The sequence below is a fragment of the Balearica regulorum genome, chromosome 5, assembly GCF_011004875.1.
Source record: "Balearica regulorum gibbericeps isolate bBalReg1 chromosome 5, bBalReg1.pri, whole genome shotgun sequence".
Lineage (NCBI taxonomy): Eukaryota > Metazoa > Chordata > Aves > Gruiformes > Gruidae > Balearica > Balearica regulorum.
This window is the reverse complement of record NC_046188.1, coordinates 4,673,001-4,697,769: the sequence shown is the minus strand read 5'-3', so window position 1 is coordinate 4,697,769 and position 24,769 is coordinate 4,673,001. Positions and strand designations below refer to the sequence as shown.

Here is a 24,769-nt window from a genome sequence, read left to right as displayed (position 1 = left end):
GAGAGGAGAGGAGAGGAGATTTCTGTTGGAAGGGACCTACGATGATCATCTGGTCCAACTCCTGACCACTTCAGGGCTGACCGAAAGTTAAAGCATGTTATTAAGGGCCGCACACTTTAATTGGTGTCATTAGAAACTAGTTCTTTAGGGCAAAAGCTGAACTAAATGGCTTAGCTGGAACCAAAAAAAAAGGCCAAAAATCTGTTGAGTTTGGTTTTAATGAATTTTAGTATAACTTCTTCCAGTTCACTTCTCTGCTTATCTAAAAGATTGGGCTTTAAAAGAGGGCAGCTGCCTCTCTGCTGGGGCGCCAGCCTGGAATTCAGCATCCTTCACCCTTGTGTAATACCTGTCACAGGGACTCGGAGCAAAGCTAAGGCTGCAAAAACGCCGTGGGCCGACGGGAGACGCCAGGGACGCCCGAGGGAGCCCCCGGGCGATGCTTAACCGGGGACCGCTGCTCCTCCCGCCTCCCCCAGCACCCAGACCTCACCACAGCAAATACACGCTGCGGGGTGTCCGTGGGGATGGCTTGGGGCAAAGGCACCCGCAGAGGATTTCAGCCAGGAGGGTGGCAGGATCCCTGCCACATTATATGGGTATCCCTGAGCCCGTAAGACAAGCAGGAGGAGATCACCGCTCTTCAGAACAATCCGACAAGTCCTTGCTCCAGCATCTGCCTAAAGCACGGCATTTCGCAGAGCGGATTAATCAAGAGTTAACAGGGTTGTGAAGCTGATTGATTAACGTGACACGCACTGAGTGTTTTCAGGCAGGTACGGGTGACTTCTGCCTCCCCGGATAAGGCTGTATTAACTCGGTGTTCTGCTTTGTCCCTTCTTCCCTGAGACACCCCCAAACGTCCTAGGCAAGAGATATTTTAATGAAAAACCTGTATTTCTATTTTCAGGGGTTCACTCGAAGGCTCCAAACGTTTACCGAAGACGTTCGCCTGGGTTTTTTTCCAGTTCCAATGCCGTAAACTTTGCGCTTCCAGTTACGCAACAAATAACAGTGTGTTAAAAAAAATGCTTGACTAAAAGGGAGACCAAATCAAAAGCAGCGAGGGCAAGAAGTGAACATCTCTTCAGCATTCCTGGGGTGGGTGCTGAGCGCCCTTTGCGTGCGGAGCTATGAACCGTCTGCGTTTCTCTTTGCTCCACTTCAGCTGAGTCACCGCGTTGTGACTCACATGGTCGGACACGTTGGTGGGATGACTCTCGTTTCCAAGCTTCGCCTCTCGGGATGGAGAAAAGAGAGCAGCCGGGTTTATTGCCAGAGCACTAAGCAAGCCAGGCAGCGCACGAACGCACCGGTTCTGTACGAGACGTAAGTCACGGCAATCGCGTCTCTCGCTTGCAGCGTTGCAACGCTTTGTGATGCACGGCCCCGCAACCCGGGGCTGGCCGCTTTTCCAAAGTGGATAAAAAAAAATAGTAATTGCTGAAGAACAGGTGTATATTTGTTGTTTGTTCTTTAAGCGCTCGTATGTATCCGGTTTGGTTTAGAGACTCCATGTAAAACGCAACCCCGCGTACAATTTAAAGCCCCGAATCGCAAACCCAAGGGATGGGGGAGAGAGAAGACCCAGCAGACGGCTCGGCCGTCAGGTCACACCGTTCCTTAGGGATGCACGCTCCGATGTGCCCTGTGCTGCAGCCAAGCGCATTCTCTAAACACAATTTACTTTCCCCACTTCAAAATGCCCAGCGTTTATCTGACAGCACGCGAGTGCCACGCGATATTTAACGCCGACCCAGTAATAAGACATGAGCTAATTAGCTCCATTCCACAATGGGCTCAGGGTCAGTCCAGGACTGGGAGTAACTCACCCACCAGCTCGGGGTCCCCAGGCACTCAGGCACCATTACACTGTACAACAACATGTATTATTACACATTTCCTTCTAGCAAGAAGCTAGACATCATCTTGCAGAAGATGATAAAAGTCTAAGATTTGCTGCCAGTTCCTTAAACAGAAAATATGTAGGTTTGGTTGTTTACAAAAAAAGTAAATGATAAAGCAGAGTAGATGGAAAGGAAACTCTTTATATAAAAACAGACAAAAGCATTTATCATTAGACAGAACCAGACAGCTATAATACTTCATGATGATTCAGTGTTCGCCATTTTACATGGGGGGGATTTGCCTGCTCTGCGATAGCCTCGACGCTCTACCGCCTAGTGAGGGGCTTGCCTGCAATGGCATTACGGCGACGTTTACGTTAATTAACTACATACTGCGGCAGTTTAAAAGATAAAAAAAAAAAAAAATTAGTGGAGAATGGACGCTCAGGCAGCCCCCGTCCTCTGTGGGAGCGGGCAGGAGGATGCTGAGTTCAGTTGCTAAAGGTTTGAGGGTTGATTTGTTTTGAAGAACAGTTTAAAATAAATATATTTTTACATTAAAAATACATATATATATATGTACACATACACACAAATGACAATTTGCAATTACAACGCAGAATGACCAACCCGTTACTCGGTCCCAGTACCCTTTATGCTGACTCATGTCAGGAGTCCACGTCGTCTTCCGCGTCTTCTATTCTTGCGGATACTGAGTCTCCCAGAGGCAAAAGCCCCCACCTCAATGGGAGACCTATCTCTATAAAGTTAAATGACTTTAAAAGAATAATTTTAAACTGCTTATTGGAAATGAATGAACAGAAAGCTGCTTCTCCTCCGTCTTCTTGACAGTAAACTGCTGGGAAGGAAATTAATTTAGAGGGCAAGAAGCACGAGAGATGCACTCCCTTTACAGAGCAGAACAACGCACATCCACGTGATTTTATCAGTCTCCTGATTCCTGTGGCCTGGCTGGTGCGTGGGGTCGGCAGCAACCGTCACACGCAGCGTTTGGGCCGCAAATCTACCACCGAGGCCGTGCCCGGCGCAATCCCGAGGGGCTAAATCCAACCGCCGTCTCTCCTTCCCCCCACCGTGCAGCCTCCCGGGCTGGGGGACGGGAACCACGACGCCGTCACCGCCTTTCCCAGATGCGGGAATGAGGTTCCGAGTGCCACAAATGCCTCTGGGGAGCCGCACGCCGCACCTCCCCGAGGTGGCACCTCAGTTTCAGCCCCGCGTGCCAGCGGCTGAGTCACCTCCGACTCTCCGTCTCAATAAAAAAAGGGCATCGCAGCGAAAGCAGGCAGCGGGACTCTCCTCCGTGACCCGCCAGGTTTATGCGATGTCCCCCCCCCAGGACTGCTGAAAACAGCCTCCTGCACAGGACCAAACAGCCCTTTTTGGGGAGGTGGCTCATTCAAGACCTTCCTTGGCAGCATTACTACCCCCCCCCCGACCCCACAGTGCCTTGCTCTGGTGAAAAATTCAACGCGGAGGAAGGTTGAGAACTTCAATAACTCAAGTTTGACGGTAGCGAAAGCGAAGGCAGCTGATAAAGAGCATCGATGCTCGCAGCACCATCCCTGCTGCTCACAGGTACCTTCACACGTACAAACAAGTCCGGACTTGCTCTTTTTCCTGTAGAACCTCCCTGTTGTTGTCTCTTTACAAAGCACAAAGCAAAACTCCTGCTTTTGCAGCTTCCTTCTCCTAGAAAAGCGAGTGGTGGTGCGAAGCGCAGCTCCGCCAGTTCCCTCCTGTCCCGACAGCGCCAGAAGGGCAAGTCCACCACCACCCCGCCCCCGAAAGCTTCACGCACACCGATGCTGTAGATGAGCAAAACCATGCTACAGGTGAAAGCTTTTGTGTTATTAAGGACGAATAAATGAGAAGCACTTTGCGTTTGACGCGTTGAGCATTCAGCTGCTCTCCGAGTGTTAAACGAGACTTGTAGCAATTTGTGTCCATGAAGATTTACAAAAGCCCTCGAGCCCCTCCACCTTCAAACTTAATAGTAACTCCGTCGTCCTCCTGAGCTGCCCCGACGGCCCGTAAGGAAGGTTCTTTGTCCTGACGTTATTAAATAATAACCGGATGAGAAATCCCTACGGCGATGCCCAGTGCCTGTGCAGACGGGGTGAAAGACCCCCATGGCTTGTGGCCATCAAAAAGACGAGCTCCTGGTGCTTTTCCTGGCCATGCTTGCCCAAACACACAGCCAACGCGTTCGACCTTACAGAAAACTAATCCAGCCTAAAGTGCCAACCGCTCCGAAGATTTTACTTTAAATAACTTTATTACAACAGCGATGGGCGGCTTTTACTGTAGCTCAGGAAACCAGAGGGGAAGGGAAAGGAAGAGCATCGCAAGAGGCAGGTTAGCAGAGGCTCCTTCTTTGCCACCCTGCCTTTGATACCAGATTTTTGCAGAGCACAGAAATTCGCTCTCCTATGAAACCTTACACTAAACGGGGCCCAGAGTTAAAGCTCGTGTACAGCGTTTGTCATCTTCCCGCAGAAGTCAAACCAAACGCGGTTTAACACGAGTCTGCGCAAGGGTGAGAATTATAACGCTGTCTCCCAAACAGCACTGTAAGTCACTAAAATGTGGGTGGTTTTCCTCTTTTTTTTTTTTTTTTTTTTTGGTCAGGTTCAATATTACAACTAATCAAGAGCAGATGCAGCCTGCCCGGGAGGAGAAGCTGGGGAGCAGCACCACTGCCCTCTGATGGCAGCAGGACGGGGGACATGCAGCTGCCAGCTCTGAGAGCAAAAAAAAAAACCAGAGGGACCACATCAGGCTTGGCTTTTACACACCAGTAAATTTTTCCAACTCATTTTTCGCAGATTGGTCGGGGTTGGAAGGGAGCTCTGGAGATCATCTAGTCCAACCCCCCTGCTAGAGCAGGATCACCCAGAGCAGGTTGCACAGAATCGCGTCCAGGCGGGTTTTGAGACTCCACAACCCCTCTGGGCAGCCTGTCCCAGCGCTCGGTCACCTCAAAGTTTTTCCTCATGTTGAGATGGACCTTCCTGTGTTCCAGTTTGTGCCCATTGCCCCTTGTCCTGTCGCTGGGCACCACGGAGAAGAGTCTGGCCCCTTCCTCTAGACACCCCCCCTTTAGATATTGCTAAGTATTGATGAGATCCCCTCTGTCTGCTCTCCTCCAGACTAACCAGCCCCAGCTCTCCCAGCCTTCCCTCATACCAGAGATGCTCCAGTCCCCTCATCATCCTCGCAGCGCTCCGCTGGACTCTCTCCAGTAGCTCCCTGTCTGTCTTGAACTGGGGAGCCCAGCACTGGACACAGCACTCCAGATGTGGCCTCACCAGGGCAAAGCAGAGGGGGTTGAGAACCTCCCTTGACCTGCTGGCCACGGTCTTCTCAATGTGCCCCAGGAAACCATTTGCCTTCTTGGCCGCGAGGGCACATTGCTGGTCCTGCCGAGCTTTTTGTCCACCAGGACTCCCAGGTCCTTCTCCACAGTGCTGCTTCCCAGCAGGTCAATGGTGGTCAATGCTTTCCAGCATCTGATTTTTCTTTGACCCGCTCAGAGCGGTTTTGGCTTGATGTCACTCCACAGACTCTCTTTTTAGCAACTACTTACTCTGACAGCCGGTAGGACCAACAGGAGAGCATCAAGGCGATGCTTTGGGCAACGTGGTCTAGTGGAGGGTGGCCCTGCCCACAGCAGGGAGGTGGAACTAGTCGATCTTTGAGGTCCCTTCCAACCCAAACCATTCTATGATTCTATGACTGCAGCAGCGGCTCAGACCTACTGATGCATCATCCCCGTGTTCCCAGTTACGCCGTGTTGCTCATGCTCAGCTTTCCGAGTGGGAAATCGGGGACAGCATCAGAGTTGAAATGCAAACATGAAAGTGTGAAGTGGAAGCTGCTAAGACTTCAAAGCGCCTGGATTAAAAAGCTTTCAAGATCATCAACTTGGTCTCCTCTGGTTTTACACAGCCCAATGTGCAGTGAGAAGCACCACCAGGATATTAAAGCATTAATTCTTCCCACTTCTAAGCAAATTTAAAATAGGATATTCTGCCAGTTTTTCTGCGCTGGAGAGGGTTGCCCCGTAACTGAAGGAACACAGGCAGATGAGAAAGCACAGGGTTCAACCCCCCTCTGAGCAATTTCCAGCATACAAAGTGCTATAGAAAGCCTTGCGCATCATGCAAATTAAGCACATTTTTGCGAAAAGGCACCATAATACAGTTTTACTTTTCATTACCCGTTAACAGCTTTGCAAAATGGAGTGTCCTGACACATCACCCCTTGGTAGCACATACCGGGTTGCCACTGGGAGCCATAGATCTACCCCAGAACAACACTGCATTAATGAGCCAGAGTAAGCCCAAGAAATCACAAATGCCATCGGTGGCCATTTGTCACCTTCTGAATTTGTTTAAAGAAGGGATAAATTCCATGTTTGCTTTTAATCAGACGTGGAACAGCATGAACTTAGAATCATGGGGTTATGGTGGTGGGAAGGGACACCAGGAGGTTCCTAATCCCCGCTCGGAGCAGGGCCAGGTCCCAGGTCAGCCCAGGCTGCTCCGGGGTTTATCCAGCCCACCCTCCAAAGACAGAGACCGCACAAGCTCTTTGGGCAACCCGCCCCAACGCTTGACCATCCTCACGGTGACAAAGTTTCTCCTTGTTGCTGCTCTGACTCTCTTGCTTAACCTCAGGCCGCCATCCAGTTTTGCAGCAATATGAGCTGGTGTTTGCTTTAGGATGTGGTCTCCACCCCCAGCAGGAATTTTCCTCTTCAAAACTAAAGTAATTCCCCCCCCATTTCAGGCTGAGGATGCTGGGTCCAGCAGAGTACCCCACTTCTACCCAGCCTCCCCCTCAAGATCCGTCCTTTAGTAATTTAAATAGCTCAGAGTTCCTCCAACATTAAATGCTCAAGGTGGACACGTGCTCCAGCTCTTCTGGCTGAGCTTCCTCTCAGTGACAGACAAACACAAGCGTCTCCTCGCCATGGCCATGGTCCCATTTACACTGCTGAGGCGGCTGTGGGATGTCCACGGGATTGTATCAGAGAAGGAACTGGTTTAAAAGTAACCAGGGTGGTGGCAGAGGGAAGAGATAGGGAGACATATGCTAAGTCATCATTACTGCCAAGTGAAACAAACTCGGTGATGGATGGCACAACCCTTAAACTCTTGGGTCAAGCTAAGTGCTACGAGATAAATCTCCACCTCAAAAACACGAATCTGCTGGAGTAGGTAAGATCTGGTGCAGACAACAGGACCTGAAAGGAAAGCCAAAGGCATGCCACCTGCCTGCGAGTGGCACGAGAAACCAGAAAGAGGAGAGAAACGCAGGTACTGCTGTTTTCTCTCTCAATCATTGAGCAGGGAGGTTACCCTTCGGGCGGTGAGACTACACAACCAAAGTGTTTGTACAATTACACTGACTGTCCCTTATCTAGGTGTAACTTGTAACTCAGCTGTATGTTATGATCTGCTGCGCAGGGGATACAAAGTCCCTGTTCTTCTGTCTTCGCTGTCACAAAATGGGCCAAATTGAACAATCGGCAGATGTCTGAAACAAATGTACCCGCTCTCGACAGTGTACTGTCTCTCACGCTGGATTTCCCGCCTACCCGAGATATTCTGCAGGCAAGAGTGACCGAAAAATAAAAAGAAAAAAAGACAATTTTACCTGGCTGTTACCAGCTTAACATGTGTGTGCGCACATGTGCGTTTTTAGATCAAGTTAAATCAAATTCCACTGAATTGTGAGGAAAAGTCATAGTTGATCCTCCCACCTCGAAAATTTGGGAAGCGAACCCCGCACACATCACGTCTATCCAGGCGTTATCCCTCTTCAGACCACGACCTTGAGCGGGGCACACCTACACACACCCCAGGCACAGCGACGGCTGGGTGCAGAGCTCTCACACCTCCACCCACCCACCGAGCACCTCCGATCCAAGTCCACTCGAGAGCGTTCACTGGGTGTCTCGAGGTAAAGCATGCTGCGTTGTGTAACGTGCTGACAGCTAATCTTGCAGCACGTACGAGTTGATTAGAAACTTGTATTAAAATTGAAACTCATTTCTTGATTTGCCAGATGACACCGAACACATTCATCTGTTACGCACCTGGCAAGTGACGGCTGTTTGAAGGGTATGGAGTGGCATCCTAATAATTGGAATTTTGTGCTCAACTTCAGAAACAGGAAAGGTGCTATTAAGAGAAGTATGTATGAACAGTTTTGTGCTTCCCTACAGGCCCAAGAGGCAATTTTAAGCAGGTTGGTCACTGAATCAGTCCCTGCACAAACAGGTCTGAACTTGCCTGCAGAGAGTTTAAGCTTCTGCCTTCGCCACAGTAGACCAGAACTAACACCGCCTACGCTGTGGATCTAACCGTGCACGTACTTACTCCCTTTGCAAGTAGTTTGTCAAAGCTACGTACTCCCCTATGAGTTATGTAGATAAGTATCACTTGTCAGATACCCCCCCCCCAAAAATTTGATTCCAGTTTTTTGGGCCTGCAGGGCAGTAAGAATTAACATCAGTGGATCAGCACAGCCACGTCCTCATCTCTACCAGTGCAAAAGAGTTGCAAGGAGACAATTCATCTGAGGAATCCAGAGGAGAGGACGATGCCGTAATTGTATGGTTCATTAAGAGATGTAAGGATTACATTCGGTGCGTTAACAGGAGCTTGTTTTCTAAGCCTTAAAGTGGATAAATATTTTTGTTCCCACTCTTTACTGCTCGCTGCTGCTATTTTTACCTTCCAGAAAGGCTGAAGGTGTGAACAAAGGCAGCAGCAGCAGCCAGCTCAGTGTGAACCGTTCCGCAAGCCACTATATGCGAATGATGTAAATGGAGCGATGCCCACGCTTGGTAGTTCGTGCCGCTGCCAAGCCCTGGAGTTTGTTATCCACCCTATCCCATCAAACTCCCGATAAGCTTATAAAAATATTGGTTTGCAGGTCACTTACCACATCCAGATGTGTCAATCTAGCATAGAAATTGTTCAGAGCCAGGGGAAAAATCAAAGAAAACAAACACAGCATGTTCTTCACAGGTGAAAAATAAGTCCCATTCCTCTTCTAGAACAAACAAGATCAGGTCTTTTTTTTTTTCTCTTAATGACCAAGGCAGTATGCGAACAAGCAATACCTGAGAATGACATGCTACAATATAACAACGGTCACATCCACGCTTCATATGCCTTATGCACAGGCTGCAAAAATCCGAAAAGGAAGAGGAAAAACACTCACAGAAGTCAAGTCATTCTGATTTTATATTCAGTCTTTGCAAATCAAGGATGTCCTATTTTTACTATTCATTCAAGGCAAAAGTCTACACAAGCATGTCAAAAGCAGTAATTGAAAAACAGTAAACACGACAGTCTTGAAAATACGTTTAATGTCTAATCTTATACAAAAGTGACAGCATTTTCAAAAAAATATCAAATCCTGTATTTATAGCTTCTCACTATCATACAGCAATATTTGTTTCATCTAAAGAAAATACAGCAGCAGGTGATAATCTATACTTTAAAGATGTGATTGCTTATATTTCTTATTGTAAACAAATGCAGTATGTCAATCTCAAAGCACAAGTCAAAATGAACTTCTCAGCAATTTAACTCAAATGATGCATAGAAATGTACAAATTCCATTGCAAAAGCTTCAGGCCAGAAGTTGCTCACACTTGACATAACATGTGATAAAGTTACTACACGGTATATAGTGACAACTTGAGTTTTTACACAATAGATTAACAGGTATACCCTTTTCACTGCTATGCAAAGAACTTTGCTCACAAAAACAAAGGGGTTATGAAACAGTTTTCATGACCTCAAGAAATACGAATATACATTGAAGAACATCCCATATATACTGAATTTTAGCCTAAATGTTCCAGTAATAAATCCTGCCTATTTCAGGAAGAACCTAGAAGTCTAGTTACTTTTACAAATCCCCTTTCCAAAAAATCATTACTTGCTACGTTTGCTTTATCCTTTCCTACTTCTTCCCATTGCCTGCAGACATACCGCCAGAGCAATTTCAAACTGGAGTGCTGCTACTGCATGATCCATGCAGTTGGAATAAATGTTTTTTCATTACATCGATTTATAATCTAAGGCTGCAGGTATGGAAAAAAAAAAAAAAAGCACTTGAGCAAATGTAGTCGATGTCCTCCCATGTTTATTTTTAATCAGTCTTGCCAAGATCTAAGCCAAATCTGTTGTTTGGTGTCGGGGGGGGGCAAGTGGGGCTTGTTTAAGGTTAGTGAAGACTTGCACTTTTGGTTCCTATTTCTAGGGTTAAAGATGTCAGGGTTTAAGCTGAAATACTAAGGATTTTTGTTCAGCTCCAGTATTGTCTTCCTGAAACAAAAAAATACATGTCCCTTTGCTATTAGCTTTCATGACATTAAAACAGCCACAGCTAAGCTGACCGCTTTCTTCTGCAAAAATATTGCAGGACTTTGCCATAAAGGCTAAGAGTAGTGACAAGCATCACCACCAGGTTACCCCATTTGTTTTTAAGAAGTCCATCACATGCATGCAGGAAGCCACGATAAGGTACTGGAAGAGAATTAACTCGCTTTCACAGTTCCATGATACAAAGACTCCCTAATGAGCAATGATGTTAAGCAAAATCTGTTGCTAATTCTACCTACAGAGGCTAAGTTAGGATATCCCCAGCTGGGGATAAAACAAACTGTCCACAGTGAAAATCTAGGCTATGAAGTACCACAAAGAGTGCCAGAACTCCTCACCGACACGTGGCTGTGTGTCTGGGTGACCGCAGCGAACCCCTTGCATGCGCTTTGCACAGATACGGCAGGAATATGAAAACTTACTGCGTTGCCCCTTCAGAGGGGGGGGGAAACAGCTACACAGCAGTGCGCAGGCTGCCAGACATTCAATTCCTCCCAAATTACACTTACTCAGTGAGGTATGCAGACACCTAGCTGAGAACAGAGGACAACTCCTCATTACAATATTCAGCAGAGCCCCAGTGAGACCTCCTCATTTTCAACTGTGGCAATAAGGATCTTTGTAGCCAACAGAACTAAACACTGTGCCAAAAACCGCCGGGAAGGGAATTGTCAGGTTGGGGGTTTTTTTGATCTTTTAAGCTCAAGTTCAGTTTCCAGGGACTCTGAAAGACTCTGCCAAGTTTACACAACTCACCAAAGTCAAATTTTAAATGACTAGAACCCAGGTTAGAAATAGGGAAGTACCTAAGTGGGAATCAGTTTCTCTTTACACAGACCAAGTCAAACTTCCAACCACCACAGAATGAGAACTGGCAAAATGATGTCCTCATTTGCATGCATAAAACTCACATTTGTTGATTCAAAGTTAACTGCACATCCAGGTTATTTAATTTGCACATAAATGCCTGTTTGTGAACACGAACAGTGCGCTGACAAGTCAGACCGAGTATTTCAAATGCGTATCTTCGCTTCCGTAGTCCCAGACTGAGCAATTGTTTTGAGTATATACAAAATGCTGAGAAAACCTTCAAGTTCACATGCTCTGTCTCTTTAGTTTGAATTACTGTAGCATGTTCAAAAATTAGATTTCTTGACAAAAATCTTGAAACACTTTATTAACATTTTAGAATAACCTGAAAATAGACAAGATATGACTATTCATCCATTCAGTGACCAGCACAAGTCTGGCAACAAGACTTAAAGCATTCATGGAAATTTAAGAATTAACGGGGTTTTTTTTAAGTCCTTGGGCCCGATTCTTTATAATCCTTACTTGGCACCTCCCATTTTTCCAAGGAATACTTGCCAACATAAGAACCACAGGTATTAGTTTTAATTCTGCTCTTCGTAATTCATTTTATTAAACCAATTATGCCAGCATACGAGCAAGGTGAATTTATGCAAACTGCTCCTTCATACCTCAAATGCACATACAAGAGGCAAGTATTCTTCATAGCCCCAAACATTACTGAAACAAAAACTGTAAAAATCTCTGTAAGTAGTGGATGAAGGTGGAAAGCTACAGTATTTTGTTGCCCAGAATGTATTCAACGGTAAGGCTGCAAGAGACAATAATTCATGGTCAATACAGGCTTTTCACAAAGCACTTAATTCACAGTTACAAAAATTCTTAATTAAAAACAAAATCATCCTTATAATTTGTTCCTCACTCCCTATGTGCCCTAGCAGCAATCTCTCTAGACTACAGAGACCAGAATATTTTCTCTTTCAGAAATTATTACAAGGCTTCCCCCCCCTTCTTTGCCTTTTAGAGAAGGCTTTCCAAGTAGTGGAAGACCACCGTACTGTGATGCTTAGACACACTCCAGCTTGATATAATTTCACTGTTCTGGTATATTTAGTTAGGCATTTAAGAAGCTGGCTATTATTCCAGTGACTACAGAAGTAAGACAGATGTGCTGAAATTCCTTACCTGCACTAGTAGGTGTTACGCTACTGAATTTCCATACTTAAAAGCATAACATTTTAGAGTAATTCCAAGACCAAAATCAAATACTCACATGGGGACCACCAGGCATTGATGGAGCACCAGCAGGACCAGATGGCACTTGAAAAGGATTAGGGGGCGTAGGATATAGTCCTGGAGCTGGATATGATCCTGTGGGTGGAGGAAATGGACCTGGTGGTGAAGGTCCCCATGTTCCAGGTGGAACTGTACCCCATGGTACTGTTGGCGCAGCCCCTGGAGTCTGGGTAGGAGCGGAATATGGCCCTGGGGGTGGATATGGCATGCTAGGTGCAGGATACTGCCCTCCCATTGTTGGTCCCCATGCTCCAGAGGGCATGGATCCCCATGGCCCAACAGGAGCAGGAGGTGCAGCTGGCTCTGTTGGACCACCATAAGGTCTTGGAAGCTCTGGAAAGGGCATATTTGGTGGAGGATATTGCCCTGGTGGGACTGGACCTGGCACAGTTGGGGGTGGATATGGACCACCAGGAGGAGGGCAAGAGGGTCCAGTAGGAGGAGGAGGAAATGGAGCAGGCGGTCCAGGGGGCATTGAAGGATACATTCCTGTGGGCGGAGGTCCGAATGGCACACTGGAAGCAGACGTGTTTGGTGGCAGTCCGGTTGGCGCCGTAGGCGGAGCGCTTGGGTTGTTCCAAGGATTTGAAGCTGGCCAAGCCTGTGGTGGCTGACCAGGCTGTTGACCAGGTTTTGTACTGCTCACTTTGCAGGTTTTAGCAGGCGACTGATCTGGTAAAGCATCTGCCAACTAAAAGATAAAGCGTCAGTGAGAATGTAAAATGCCTACTGGACTTGGTAGTTGCAGATATTCACCCGCTACGTGTATATGTTTCAGTTGCCAAAATGGGAGGAGAAGAGTTCTTTGTGGCTGCACAGAGATGATTACATTCATTTTTGCGCAGCTTCTATCATTAAGGTAGAAAAGGCATTCTGACATGCTGCAGTTAGAAAACCAAAGATAAAAGGCAACCTACCACACATAGCAATGAGCAATTTCAGCGCAAATCCAAAAAGATTTTCATAGATTTCCATTATAGCTATTCTGACAGTATTAAAGCGCAACTCCTTTGTTAATATCACAGCAGAAGAGAACCCACAAGGCACCTAACAGCATCATATGTTCAGTCCACAGATTGCTACATCTACCCAAAAGGAAAACACCGCAACTGGAATACAGAGGAAATCGCCTCTCAACTGTAAGCTCCCCTTCTTCTTGAAAAAGCACGTCAACTTTTAGAATGAAGTAACACAACTGGCTGATCTTCAGGAAAGAAAAACTGTTACTTACCGAAAAATCATCAGTTCCAGACATTTTGCTGAAAAGTAAGGTAAGATAAAGTGAAATTTGTTGAAAATAATAAAAGTATTTCAAGCAAGAGCTCACGAGACAAACTCTACATTTGTCTCATTCAAACCACAGTAAGTGTTGAACTGGCAGCACTTCTTAGCAGTGGCTTTGTTTTAATGACTCTGACCCATACAGATGGGTGCTACTCAAACACTTTCCTCTTGATAAAGTTCTCACGAGAAGAAAAGTCTTCAGCCTCTACCCATCTCATCTCAGAGAGGACCGACACATAATGTAAATGGGTCACATTACGCTAAGAAAAAATATTTCAAATATTCATAGCAAGTAGGCAGCCTACCCAGACAGTGATGCCTGTGAAGCATTCAAGGTCTTTTCTAAACTGGGACTCAGAAAAGTTATGGCAGGCTGCTTGCAGGTGAAGTTAACACATCTAAACCAAAACATGATTAAATCCCCATGCAGATCTTACTGTCAGAAATAAAAGACCTATAGTTTGCTAATATCCTCCAATTATTTCAGAACATACTAAAGGTAGTGGATGCTATTATTTACATTCACTGACTCTGGCTAGCTAGCCTTAACTGAACGTAGACACGGCCACGGTGTCATTAATGCATACCTAGCTTCTAACCTTTCAACACAAGAAATACTGAAAACAAGGAGCAATGAGTCATGTGTTATCTTTCCATGAAGGCAACTACTGCACGTAAAGCTTTCCTGAGCTTCAGCACAATGAAAACTGGTTGGCTTTGTCAATCTTTAAGAGCCATACGAAAGGGAAGCTGATATATAACCTCAAGTAATATTCAGTTTGACTGACAACAAATACTGACTAGAGGTGAAGAACTCTTGAAAGGATGACCAAGAGCAGGTGGAGTAGGTGGACACGCCCCAGTGCAGCCAGAAAGTTCTAGGGGAGAGCATAGAAGATAAAAAGGAATGAAAGAGGAGAAAAAAAAAAGCAAAATATAAGAGCGCAAATACTACTGCCAAGTGGATCCCTATAAAAAAAAAAAATCCTTGTTTTCCCTTGCTGATGGTGAAGGCCTGACTTCTAACACAGAGACTGGTCTCAGGGACTGAGCTTTGTACAGATAAACCTATTTGCTGGAGGCTATAAGGTCCATTACATTAACAATTACATAATGCACAGATAAACTAGAGTCTTCTCCGAAACTGTATGGTAAGTTTCTTACAATCTACACAATTTCCTAACCTTAAGATAGTACAGGATCAGAACAAGGGGCCGTTTAGCTCAGCATCCCATTTTATCTTCAGCAATGACAGTAGGGAAGAACAACAGGGATGACCCCAATACTTCAATGATTCCAAGCTCAGAGACTTCCTAGGTTGTAGGCAATTTCTATGGAATAACCACCCTCAAACAATTTCTTTTCCACAAACACGTCTAGCTTCCCCGCTTGCACCTACAACATCCATTGGCAAGGATTTGTTACACAAAAAGGCACCTCCTCCTTTGTTCTAAACCTGGATCTTACTAGTTTCAGTTGTTGCTACTTCATTCTTGCAGCTGATGAAGTCTATTCTTATCCACCCTGCCCATGCCGCTCATTATTCTACAGATTTTTACCATTTTCTTTCAGCTGTTCCTTCTCCAGGCTGAGCTCTAGTTTATTTCATTGACCTTTGTGCAGCAGCTTTTCCATACCTTTGATTATTCTCACTGCCTCTCTTTGAGGTTGCTCCAATTCTTTTGTAGCTTTTGAGATGAATGACAAGAACGAACCACACAGGATTCAAGATGTGGGATAACCATTGATTTATACAGTTTCGTAATTATGTTCTGGTTTGTCCTCTATTTCCTTCCTAATACTTCTTAATGTTTCATCTGCTTTTTGATCACTACTGAACTGACATTTTTGCAGCAATATTTCATTCCTCAGTGTTAAGGGTTAGCTCATCATTTTATATATGAAATTATATGCACCGTTCTACATTTATCTACTCTGAATTACATCAGATTTATCGACATTGAATTATATCTGCCATTTATTACCTAATCCTTACTTTCCCAAATAGCTTCATATCGAGACACTGCTCATCTCATTTCCCAAGTTATTTATGACCACATCAAGCAACCCAGCCCCCTGTGGAAACACAGTGAACTTCCTGAGTTACACCTAATAATTTAAATAAACCTTTTAAGAAACACCTAATAATTTAAATAAACCTTTTAAGAAATACACATCCACAAAGTTAGCGCCCTGGTGGAAATCAGTGGCTAATGGCGTGAATCTGAAAGTTCGTTAAAGCTCCAACATCAGCTTTTAACAGCAGTAGTTCCTTCAAGTAACAACAAATACCTGAATCTTTGTATCAGATGAGGTACACTGGTCAGATCAATGACCATTTGTTTCAAGTTGAGAAACCAACTGAACTACATCAAGAAAGTGGTTTCTGCTCCCATCATTAACAGCTCAGCTGTTTGAGACATCTACCAGAAAAACCTTAATTTCTCTTCAGTAGATACCTCTCATGTTAAAAAGAATTTATTACTTTTTGCAATGAACTATGCTCAACAATAATCAGGAGTCGATATCTGCTTTTTAGTGGCGCTGTAGTTCAGTTTACCTATGCAGACACAGAAGCTATTTAAAATAACCCACAAAATATAGGAAATCAATCATTAATATAGAGTCAAGTACAATAACTTTTTTACATAAGTGAGCATGTACATGTATTCATAACCACCCCAGGTTAGCAAAAACGCGACATCAAAACAGGCCAAGAGAATCCTCCTTTCTCTAGGCAGATAAAAAGATGGGATAAGACCAACTGAAAAACAGATCTACAAGAGACTGAAAAAAGCCCACAGAAGAAGTTACAACATAAGCTGCAACAGAGAGGAGAGAGGAGACAAACCTGAAGTTGTCAGAAGAAAATACCATGATTTGTCACAAAAGTGACAGAGTAGTAAATTCAAGTCCAAGTGGTGGATGAACACAGTCGAAACAGGCCTGCTTACAAAATATCAACACATATCCCCAATATTTGTCAGCAGATAATTTCAAAATATTTCTGTGCCATGAAAATTAAGGCAACAATTCTGCTGCAAGACTTACGAAGAAAAAAAAAAGCATACTTAAGAGTAGCTTATAATGAGATTTAGTGGCTTTTTTACTTTGGCAAGCAGACTAGAGCAACATTTGTTGGCAACATTTGGCATAACTGAGTCAACGCCAAGCATGTCAAGGATCCTCTTGCAGACAGGATGGCCTACTTCAGGGACATTTCTTAAACATACATTTAATCCAGGCACTGCCACCTTCATTTAATAAAAAAGAAACTGAAATTACCATTAGACACATTCAGACAACATATGAACTGATTTTTACTCAAGTCTAGAGCTTATATTCCATTCCATAAAGCTGTTCAACACTAGTATGAAGAATTTCAATCAAAACCTTACAGAAATATCAATTATATTTCTAAAAGTATTGCCCGAGGCATTCACAAGCTCACAAATTAAGACTGAGAGACACTCTCAGTCAGAAGAGCTCAAAGCAACTCCATTTTAAAGTCCCCACCGATTATGTGTGGGCTCAAGATTTTACAAAAATGTACTGAATGGTGTCTTGACTAGATTTTTAGACTTGGCAGAGTTAACAAATGCACTCTCATTTTCTCTTGAAGCTTTCCTAGAAAAGCACTGCACAAGCACTGATACGAGCAAAGAAAAGCAATGTCAGAGACGTCCGTTTTGCTACATTTAACTCTACTTCAAATTATTCTCTCCTCAAGTTGGGGGGAAGAAAGAGTGAATGGAAGAAGGAGGGTTCAGGAGTTTAAGTAATTTGACAGGGAGTAGAAAGACTACAGAACTGACGGCATTTTCAAATTGAAGTCCTGCTTGCATCCACTGTGCTGCAAGATAAAATTTCCTTTGTTTTCTGAAGGCCGCCGCCCCTGGAACCATCCCCTGCTTTCCAGAAGCAGGAGCCTGCCAGTTCCAGATCAGCTGGTCAGGGCACCATTTCTCAGCCACCTCTGAAAACACATCTGGCCAGAAGTGCGAATCTAAAGCAAGGGAAAGAGAGAGGTGACCAATGTCTGGGGAGAAAAAAAAAAAAAGGCAGCTAGGAGCAGCATCTTTTTCATCCTTTATCCTGAAGAGCGATGGGAAGGCACGAAGGATTTCCACTGCACCTACCCAGAAGCTATACACAGCAAAATCTTCAAGCCAGAGTCCAAAGCCCCTCAGACACCCACAAACTCCTCCTGAGAATTAACGGCAGGTAGGTGAAGACAAGCAAGCCTGCCGAGCTCCACACGGAAGAAGGTTGAGAAGCAGTTGCGAAAACCCCGTTTCTGGAAGCGTGGCGCTATGTGTGGCACACTAAATCTGTCAGCTTCCACAACAAAACAGCTCCACCATGTTTTTTAAGCTCTAAACTGTGTTTGATCACATCCAGCCCAACTGAAAGTGATGGATGCAGGAGCATTTTTTCCCATGCTCTTGCCTTTCCTGGCTTTTATCCAGCACTGGTCCCTAGAGACTCCTGTTAGAAAGAGCTGTCCAAAACACTTTTTCTTTCTTTTTTCTAAAGCTACCCAAAAACGAAGCATCAACTGCTAGTTGGTTTTCTTTTTTCTTTTTGAGTTGTATGACATTTTTTGAACACTTGACGTGCCAGATTTAGTTCCTGTCTCCAAGATCATCTTTCAAACACAGAAAAATGCTTTCTAGATGCAACAGGCTCCGCTGCATTTCCACTGGGTGGCATGGCTCTGTCAGCAAAGAGGTTCTTTTGTCACTGTAACATGACTAATACCTACCAGCATAACCTCATCTACAACAAGATTTCTGCCCACATAAGTAGAACTACCCAACATAGCTATACAGATGAAATGGAAGAGACACCAAATCTTTGACAGCTTCTAAATGTTTTCTAAAATATGCAAATTTCTGCAGCTCCTACCTTCAGGCATTAAGCGTCAACATTTTAGAGCTGGCCTTTCCTTATCTTTAATGCCTTCTCAGCAACATTCACGGACCATGCGATTGTTTAGTCTGATCTGCACATTTATTCACTGGGAGAATAAATACAACTAGTAAACAGGCTGGCAGGGGAAAAAAACCCAACATCATTAGTAGCTACCTGAGATTTGGTGATCATTTTGCCCCTTCCCATGTCTGTCCTGACTGAAAAAAAGGAGGTAAGTCAGATTTTTCATTTTCAGATTTTCAGTTTTCACATTTTCTGGACAGAATTAAGAGCGACAACCAACACGATGCATGTAAGTGCATTTGCTATAAATTATCAGCTACCAGAAAAAAAAACCCAAACCTAATCAAAATAGAGGTCTTATCAGTTTCCAAGACCTGTAAAATATAAAGCCATAAGGAACTGTAATCTGTTCTGGTTTTCCACCCATGGCAGGCCATTCAGTTTCACAGCTGCCTCCCCACCACAACCAAACCTAATCACTTCAGCTGGTCACCACATTACAAGCAGATGGTTCCAAACCCGGCAAACGTACATCACTCCTGAGGTGGCTTGTTTGTGTGCCAGCTGTGATACAAAACCAGTGGAGATCAGCAAGTCTCCACTGCCAAAGATTACTCCTGTCCACATCATCCTACCCTGTGAATCTTGCAAAAGATCCAGTAGTCCAACAGCTCAGAATAATTCAAATGTATCTTCCATAACGGCTTCTAAACTTTCCCGAGAGCTACGGAGCCCATTCTCATCATGCTATCCTCATTTTTTAAAAGGTGCTTTATTTCTCATTTATAGCTTTAGTTTCCAATTATCAATCCTTCAGAAGTCTTCCTGAACTAGCTGTAAAATCTATTTAAAGAATACTTGTGCTCTCCTCCCACCAAAGCTATACACTTAGAGATTATCAGCTTAAATATTTTTATTTGTTTTGGATGAAATAACCACACTGACCAAGTGTGACTGACTATCAAACATCCTCACTACAGGTTGGTTTTTTTTTCCCCTGCCACAAAGACATCAAAACTGTGTGTCATATTCCAGTTCTAGCCTCACTGGTGACAAACAGAACCACACAGCTTTCTGTTCCTTTACCAAGGCTCTTTTCCAAGATAACTGCTTTTCAGGATACAATCTCACTGCATGGCTGGCATCTTTCACATCTTGATTTGGTGCTGTTAAAATGTACCTGAATGAACTCAAGTTTCAAAACTATCTGAAGTCCCTTCTAGCTTTGATATTTACCACAAATTTTTACACCAGCCACGGGTCTCCACAGGTCTTGGGGAGGGTAGTTTCAGGGTGTGTTTTTTTCTTTTGTTTAAAAAAAAAAAAAGAGAGCTAACTTTTCTCTTACATTCACTGACTCTAAGGTTGAACAGCATCAGATCAACACTGTTTTCCACTGAATTCACCTAGAAACAAGTTCTCTCTCAGAGGTGAAACCCTTCAGATAAGTAGTTCTCTCTCCAAGCAGTGTGCCCTTTGAAGGTAGTTAGCTTCCCTGGTATACTTCAGCTACCTTAACTATATCAACATTTGATTAAAATGTATCAGCTTCGAGAAGCTGACTTCCCCAACGCATTCTCTAGTGAAAAACCTTCAAGTTAAACAGTCACTTATACGCGATTCACATTCATTTAAACTGTCACGTATAGATTACGGCCACATAGCATAAATACACGTCGACAAGATATTTTACCCAGGCAAGACACAGCAGCCACCACCGTTACACGGAGGAAGACAGGATCCGCTACAAACGCCTCTCCTTTGCTTTGCAGAGCCCAGCAAAGCCAGCCCCACGGAACCGAAAGCGGCAGCAGCCATTAGGCCGGCACCCCGAGGCGATACGCCCTCCCCAGGCGGCGGGTCTCCGGGCGGCGGAGGCTGCCTTCTGCCATTCACTCGAGGCCAGCGACCCCCCCGGTACCACCCTCCAGAGCTCGCCGGGGCTGGGAGAGGCGGCGACACCTCCCCGCCCGCCTCTCCCGGGGGGGTTTGAAGGGGGAAGAGCCAGCTGCGGCCCTGCGGTCCCCGGGGGCGGCTCCGCCGCTGGGGTGTGGGATGGAACCCCCTCCCTTTTCCCTCCTCCCCTCGGTCAGGCCCTCCCTCCCGCTGGCTGAGGGGCCGGCCGGGCGGCAGAGCGCCGTTCCGCGACGGCGGGTACCTGTGCGGGAGGAGCGCGGCGCAGGCCGGGAGCGAGGCAGGAGGCGGCGGCCCGCAGCACCACCGCCACCCCGACGCCCAGGCGGAAGCGGAACTGCGTCACACGCCCCGCCTCCTCACCGCCCGGAAGGTCACGCGCTTGGCCCCACCCACCCCTGAGGAGCACCACGCCCCCATCCCGCCCACACCGCTGCGGGTCACGTGACAACCCCACTAACCCCACCCCCCTACCCCCACCCCCCCCGCCGCGCGGTCTCGCGGTCACGTGGTGCGTTCCCGCCCCCGCGCGCAGAGGGGCGGCTGCGGCGCTGACAGGATCCGGGCGGCGGCCCGCGGTCCCCCCCGGACAGGCGGTCCTGCCCCGCCCGGCAGCGGCCTCGCAGCGACGGCAGTCGGGAATAGTTGGCTGCATTCGTTCCGCCGCCCACCTAGGGGTGTTTCCAGCGGAACCAGGGTGACTTGTAGGCCTTTGCCGCCTTGGCTGTCTCGTTTTCCCCTCAGCTAGCGCAAGATCCCCCCAAGTTTTACTTAAGAGTTACCCAGAATGCTCAGTTTTCACATTTCGGACCTAAAGGATGGATGGCGCACCTGAAAGTTTGGCAGGTTTTCTCATAAGAGAGAAGTGACGTCTCTCTGCATACCTTTGTATCCTCAGACCCTCGTGGTAAGGAGGACTAAATATATAGCATCGTTTTCCTGCCCTGCCCTTCCAAGCTATGGCACTAATCCGTTTGCATACACAGATAATTCCATTAAACTCAGCAGAAACGTGGGCGATGCCGAGTGCGTGCCGATAGTCGTGTCCCATGCGCTGGCGGCCTTCTCCTGGCGACTGCGCATCTATTTGCACTTATCAAGGTCATTATTCAGCTATTTCTGAAGCAACTGGGAAAAATCATCAGCAGAAGTCAGCCCCAGGCGCTACAGTAGCTGCAACAGGCATGAAAATGCAGTATTTTTACTGATTTATTTGCATAAATTGTTACTACCTAAACTGAAAGGGTATTCGCTACAGACCCAGTCCCATGATGACATGGTAACTCGGTTAATCTGCTCGCTCTGAATTTAATTGAATGCCATGGAAAATTTAGGCTGACTTCACAGTTCTTTCACAATTGCCTTTCCAAGAACAGTGATGACTGGGAGTTGGTGTAGAAACAGCACTTCTGGTGTGGCCTTGTTGATAGAAATGAGCAAGTAAGAGCGAAATCAATCTTTCTCCCGTGTTCAGCTCACCTTCGCCTTTCCATGCTCGAAAGGCCTCGCCGTGGGTGGTTGCTGCCGTGTCCTGGACTGCCGGCGGTGACAGCAGGAGTCCCCAGAGCGTGATGTTTCTTCCTGAGCAATCTGGTTGTTAGAAACCTTAATTAATGAGCACAGATGCAGCTGACGATGGTGATGAGTTCTCACCTTAAATAGCAAACTGGGACTGCAGTAGCACCTCACTGGCCACCCTCACCAACCTTGAGGTTAGGATCACCCAATGTTTAATAAATGTACCCCCCTTTCTGCAGAAGCACAAAGGATGATGATTTTTTTTGTACAAATATTTATTTCCCCTGCTTTAGGGAAAGGTTGGTCTTCATCTACGTGTATGTATATTCTGAAGGTTGTAAAAAGAGCCGCAGAACTTACATAATTTGTGTGCAATTGATCTATCTCAGTGGCAGGAATAAGACTCAAGGGGCCTAACGCCGAGCCTTGGCCACATCCTATTGGAAGACATTATTTTGCACTCTAAATTATGTAATGGAAAAAAGTTGGGATGAAATTGCAAATTTAGAGCTTGCGTGTGGCTCTTAAAGAAGACAATGGAAGCTGTGTGAAAGAAATTTGGCTCCCAATTAGTAAGAGGAATTATTTTCCATTGCAGGACCTGCAACGGTATTATTTAAATTATCCAGCAAGGCTGTTTGGTATAATAACGTGAAGGCAGTTCTTTGTTACAGGTCCACATTGCAGGGCCCGTGCTGTTGCCTCTGTTACAAGCACAGGCCACTTTGTTTTTTCTTAAGCATCATATAAATATTTGGATCAGGAAGAAGCTCTGGTCTAACCTCCAGCTCAAAACAGGGCTAGCTTTGAACCTTGTCCTGCTCCGTTTTGAGTGTCTCCAGAGACAGAGATTGCACAACATCTCTGGACATTCAGCCCAGTCCCTAAATACTGTCACTATGAATACTACCATTATTCCTCGCATCTCGTCAGACTTTCCCTTGCCGCGACTTGCGACTGTTGCTGCTTGTCCTTTTGCCACGTACCTCTGTGAAGCATCTGCTTGCTCTGTAACCCCTCTCTGGGGGGCTGGAGGCTGCAGTGAGATCCCTCCTCCGCTCTCTCCTAGCTCAAAAATACAATTTCCACTCTCTTCATATGTCATATGCTCTGCTCCCCCCAACCACGCCAGCGGCCCCCCTCTGAACTCAACATCTCTCTTGTCTTTCAGTGGCAAAATTGGGCATAATTGCTTGCCTTTAGCCTTTATTTTGGTATAAAAGACCAACAGACAATACTTAAATTGTCCGATTTAATACTTTTCAGGGACAATAGCACAGATCTTGAAATGTGACAAGCATCAGAGTCAGGAAACTTTTATCTCACCCAGAGGGCTGCGCGTGCCAGAAACAATAAATTCAGAGGAACAATAACAGTATCTTTTTTGTACCTCCTGCTTTTACATCAGCTAGTCAGAAGGAGGAAACCTGAGACCCAGTGGAGGCATCCCTTTTCTATCCAACCAGAAAATAAAAGGATTCGCCTTTTTTTTTTCTTTAAATGAGATTAAAATTATGGAATGTAACGTCAGTTTTAGTTAAGAAAATGCCAGTGTCTGATGATGGGCTGGAACAGTGAGATAGAAGATATTAAGCTTCAGTTACAGCATTGATTCTTGCTGGGCGATGTCACTCGGCTTTTGTATTCATGCTTCACTGTGCACAGTGAACATTGTGCGCTCTGAAGAATTAGCTGAGCCACCCTGAAGCTAGATTTTAAAGGATACCAGATGGTATGTTCAATGCATGTGGTAAGCTTTTACGTGCTTTTCCCCTATGGCCAATCACAGACTGATAATTTATTTCAAAACCCTCATAAAATAAATCACTTTGAAAATGACGCTGTCTCTAGTTAATAAGTGCTCTTTCTCAAGGCAGAGGCTTGTTGCCATGAAGATAAAATCATAAAACTGGTTCAAAGTGCGTTGGGATGGCAAATGCACCCTATTGAGGGGATGAGATAAACTGGATTGAACTGGAAAGGAAGCGTGGCTTTCTGCTTGTGAAATTATGAGCAGGTGAACTGTCATTAAAGACACTTTGACAGTCATTTAGGTACTAACATATGAGTTTTCCTTGACAGGGAGTGAATTTTTTGGGTGCATTTTCTTTCCACAGTGGTGGATATGTAGAGCCTTGCTCATGTGTGAAGCTACCGCGTGAGTTTGTTTTCAGATTTTCGAGCTAATGATTCTGTCTGGCAGCAGAAGACAGAGCTCTCGTCACTTGTTCTTTAGTGAATAAGACGTAGAAAATTCCACTCCGTGTGACACCACTGAAACCCATGGGAATCATCTGCCCTCTCAGAGAGGAGCCTGCCTTCTCCCCATCCCCAAGGAGAGAACCACGGTTCCCTGAGGGATCCAAACCTTTATCGCTCCCCGTTCCGACCTCCCCTTCTCCCTTCCTCCACATGCCCAATCGCAAACTGTGGTTCCTGGTGTGGTGTTGCAGCCCTCACAGCCTCTCAATGAGTTTTGTGACATTTGCTCTTTGGCTTACAGCCCGGCCGATGATAATACAAAATTATGGCTCTTCATTCTCTGAAGGATCATGCTTTCAAGTGCTCACTGCTGCAGAGACAAGCTGGAAAACTCCTTTTTTTTTCCAAAAGCTTGAAGATCAAAAGACAAATAAAAGGATCCCTTATTTTATTTTGCTCTAATTTTGTAATTGTAAATGAAGATCTTTTTCTGGAGAGGGAGAAAAGGGTGAGGAGTAGCTGGCTTGT

General features: G+C 45.5%; 1 protein-coding gene across 3 annotated transcripts; it reads right to left on the bottom strand.

The window, feature by feature from the left end:
- Nucleotides 1-9,237: 9,237 nt before the first annotated feature.
- On the bottom strand, nucleotides 9,238-20,890 carry MAPK1IP1L (mitogen-activated protein kinase 1 interacting protein 1 like). Of its 3 annotated transcripts, XM_075753243.1 has the most exons (6): nucleotides 20,766-20,836; nucleotides 18,758-18,801; nucleotides 14,471-14,547; nucleotides 13,617-13,644; nucleotides 12,363-13,076; nucleotides 9,238-11,900 (listed from the first exon to the last, which is right to left on the bottom strand). In XM_075753243.1, the coding sequence occupies exons 2-6, from the start codon at nucleotides 18,788-18,790 to the stop codon at nucleotides 11,889-11,891; spliced, it is 864 nt and encodes a 287-aa protein (XP_075609358.1). In that variant the 5' UTR covers nucleotides 18,791-18,801; nucleotides 20,766-20,836; the 3' UTR covers nucleotides 9,238-11,888. The 3 variants fall into 3 exon arrangements, with proteins under 3 accessions (XP_075609358.1, XP_075609359.1, XP_075609360.1); XM_075753244.1 differs by lacking the exons at nucleotides 14,471-14,547; nucleotides 18,758-18,801 and having other exon boundaries at nucleotides 20,766-20,890; XM_075753245.1 differs by lacking the exons at nucleotides 14,471-14,547; nucleotides 20,766-20,836 and having other exon boundaries at nucleotides 18,758-18,780.
- Between the last annotated feature and the right edge of the window lie 3,879 nt (nucleotides 20,891-24,769).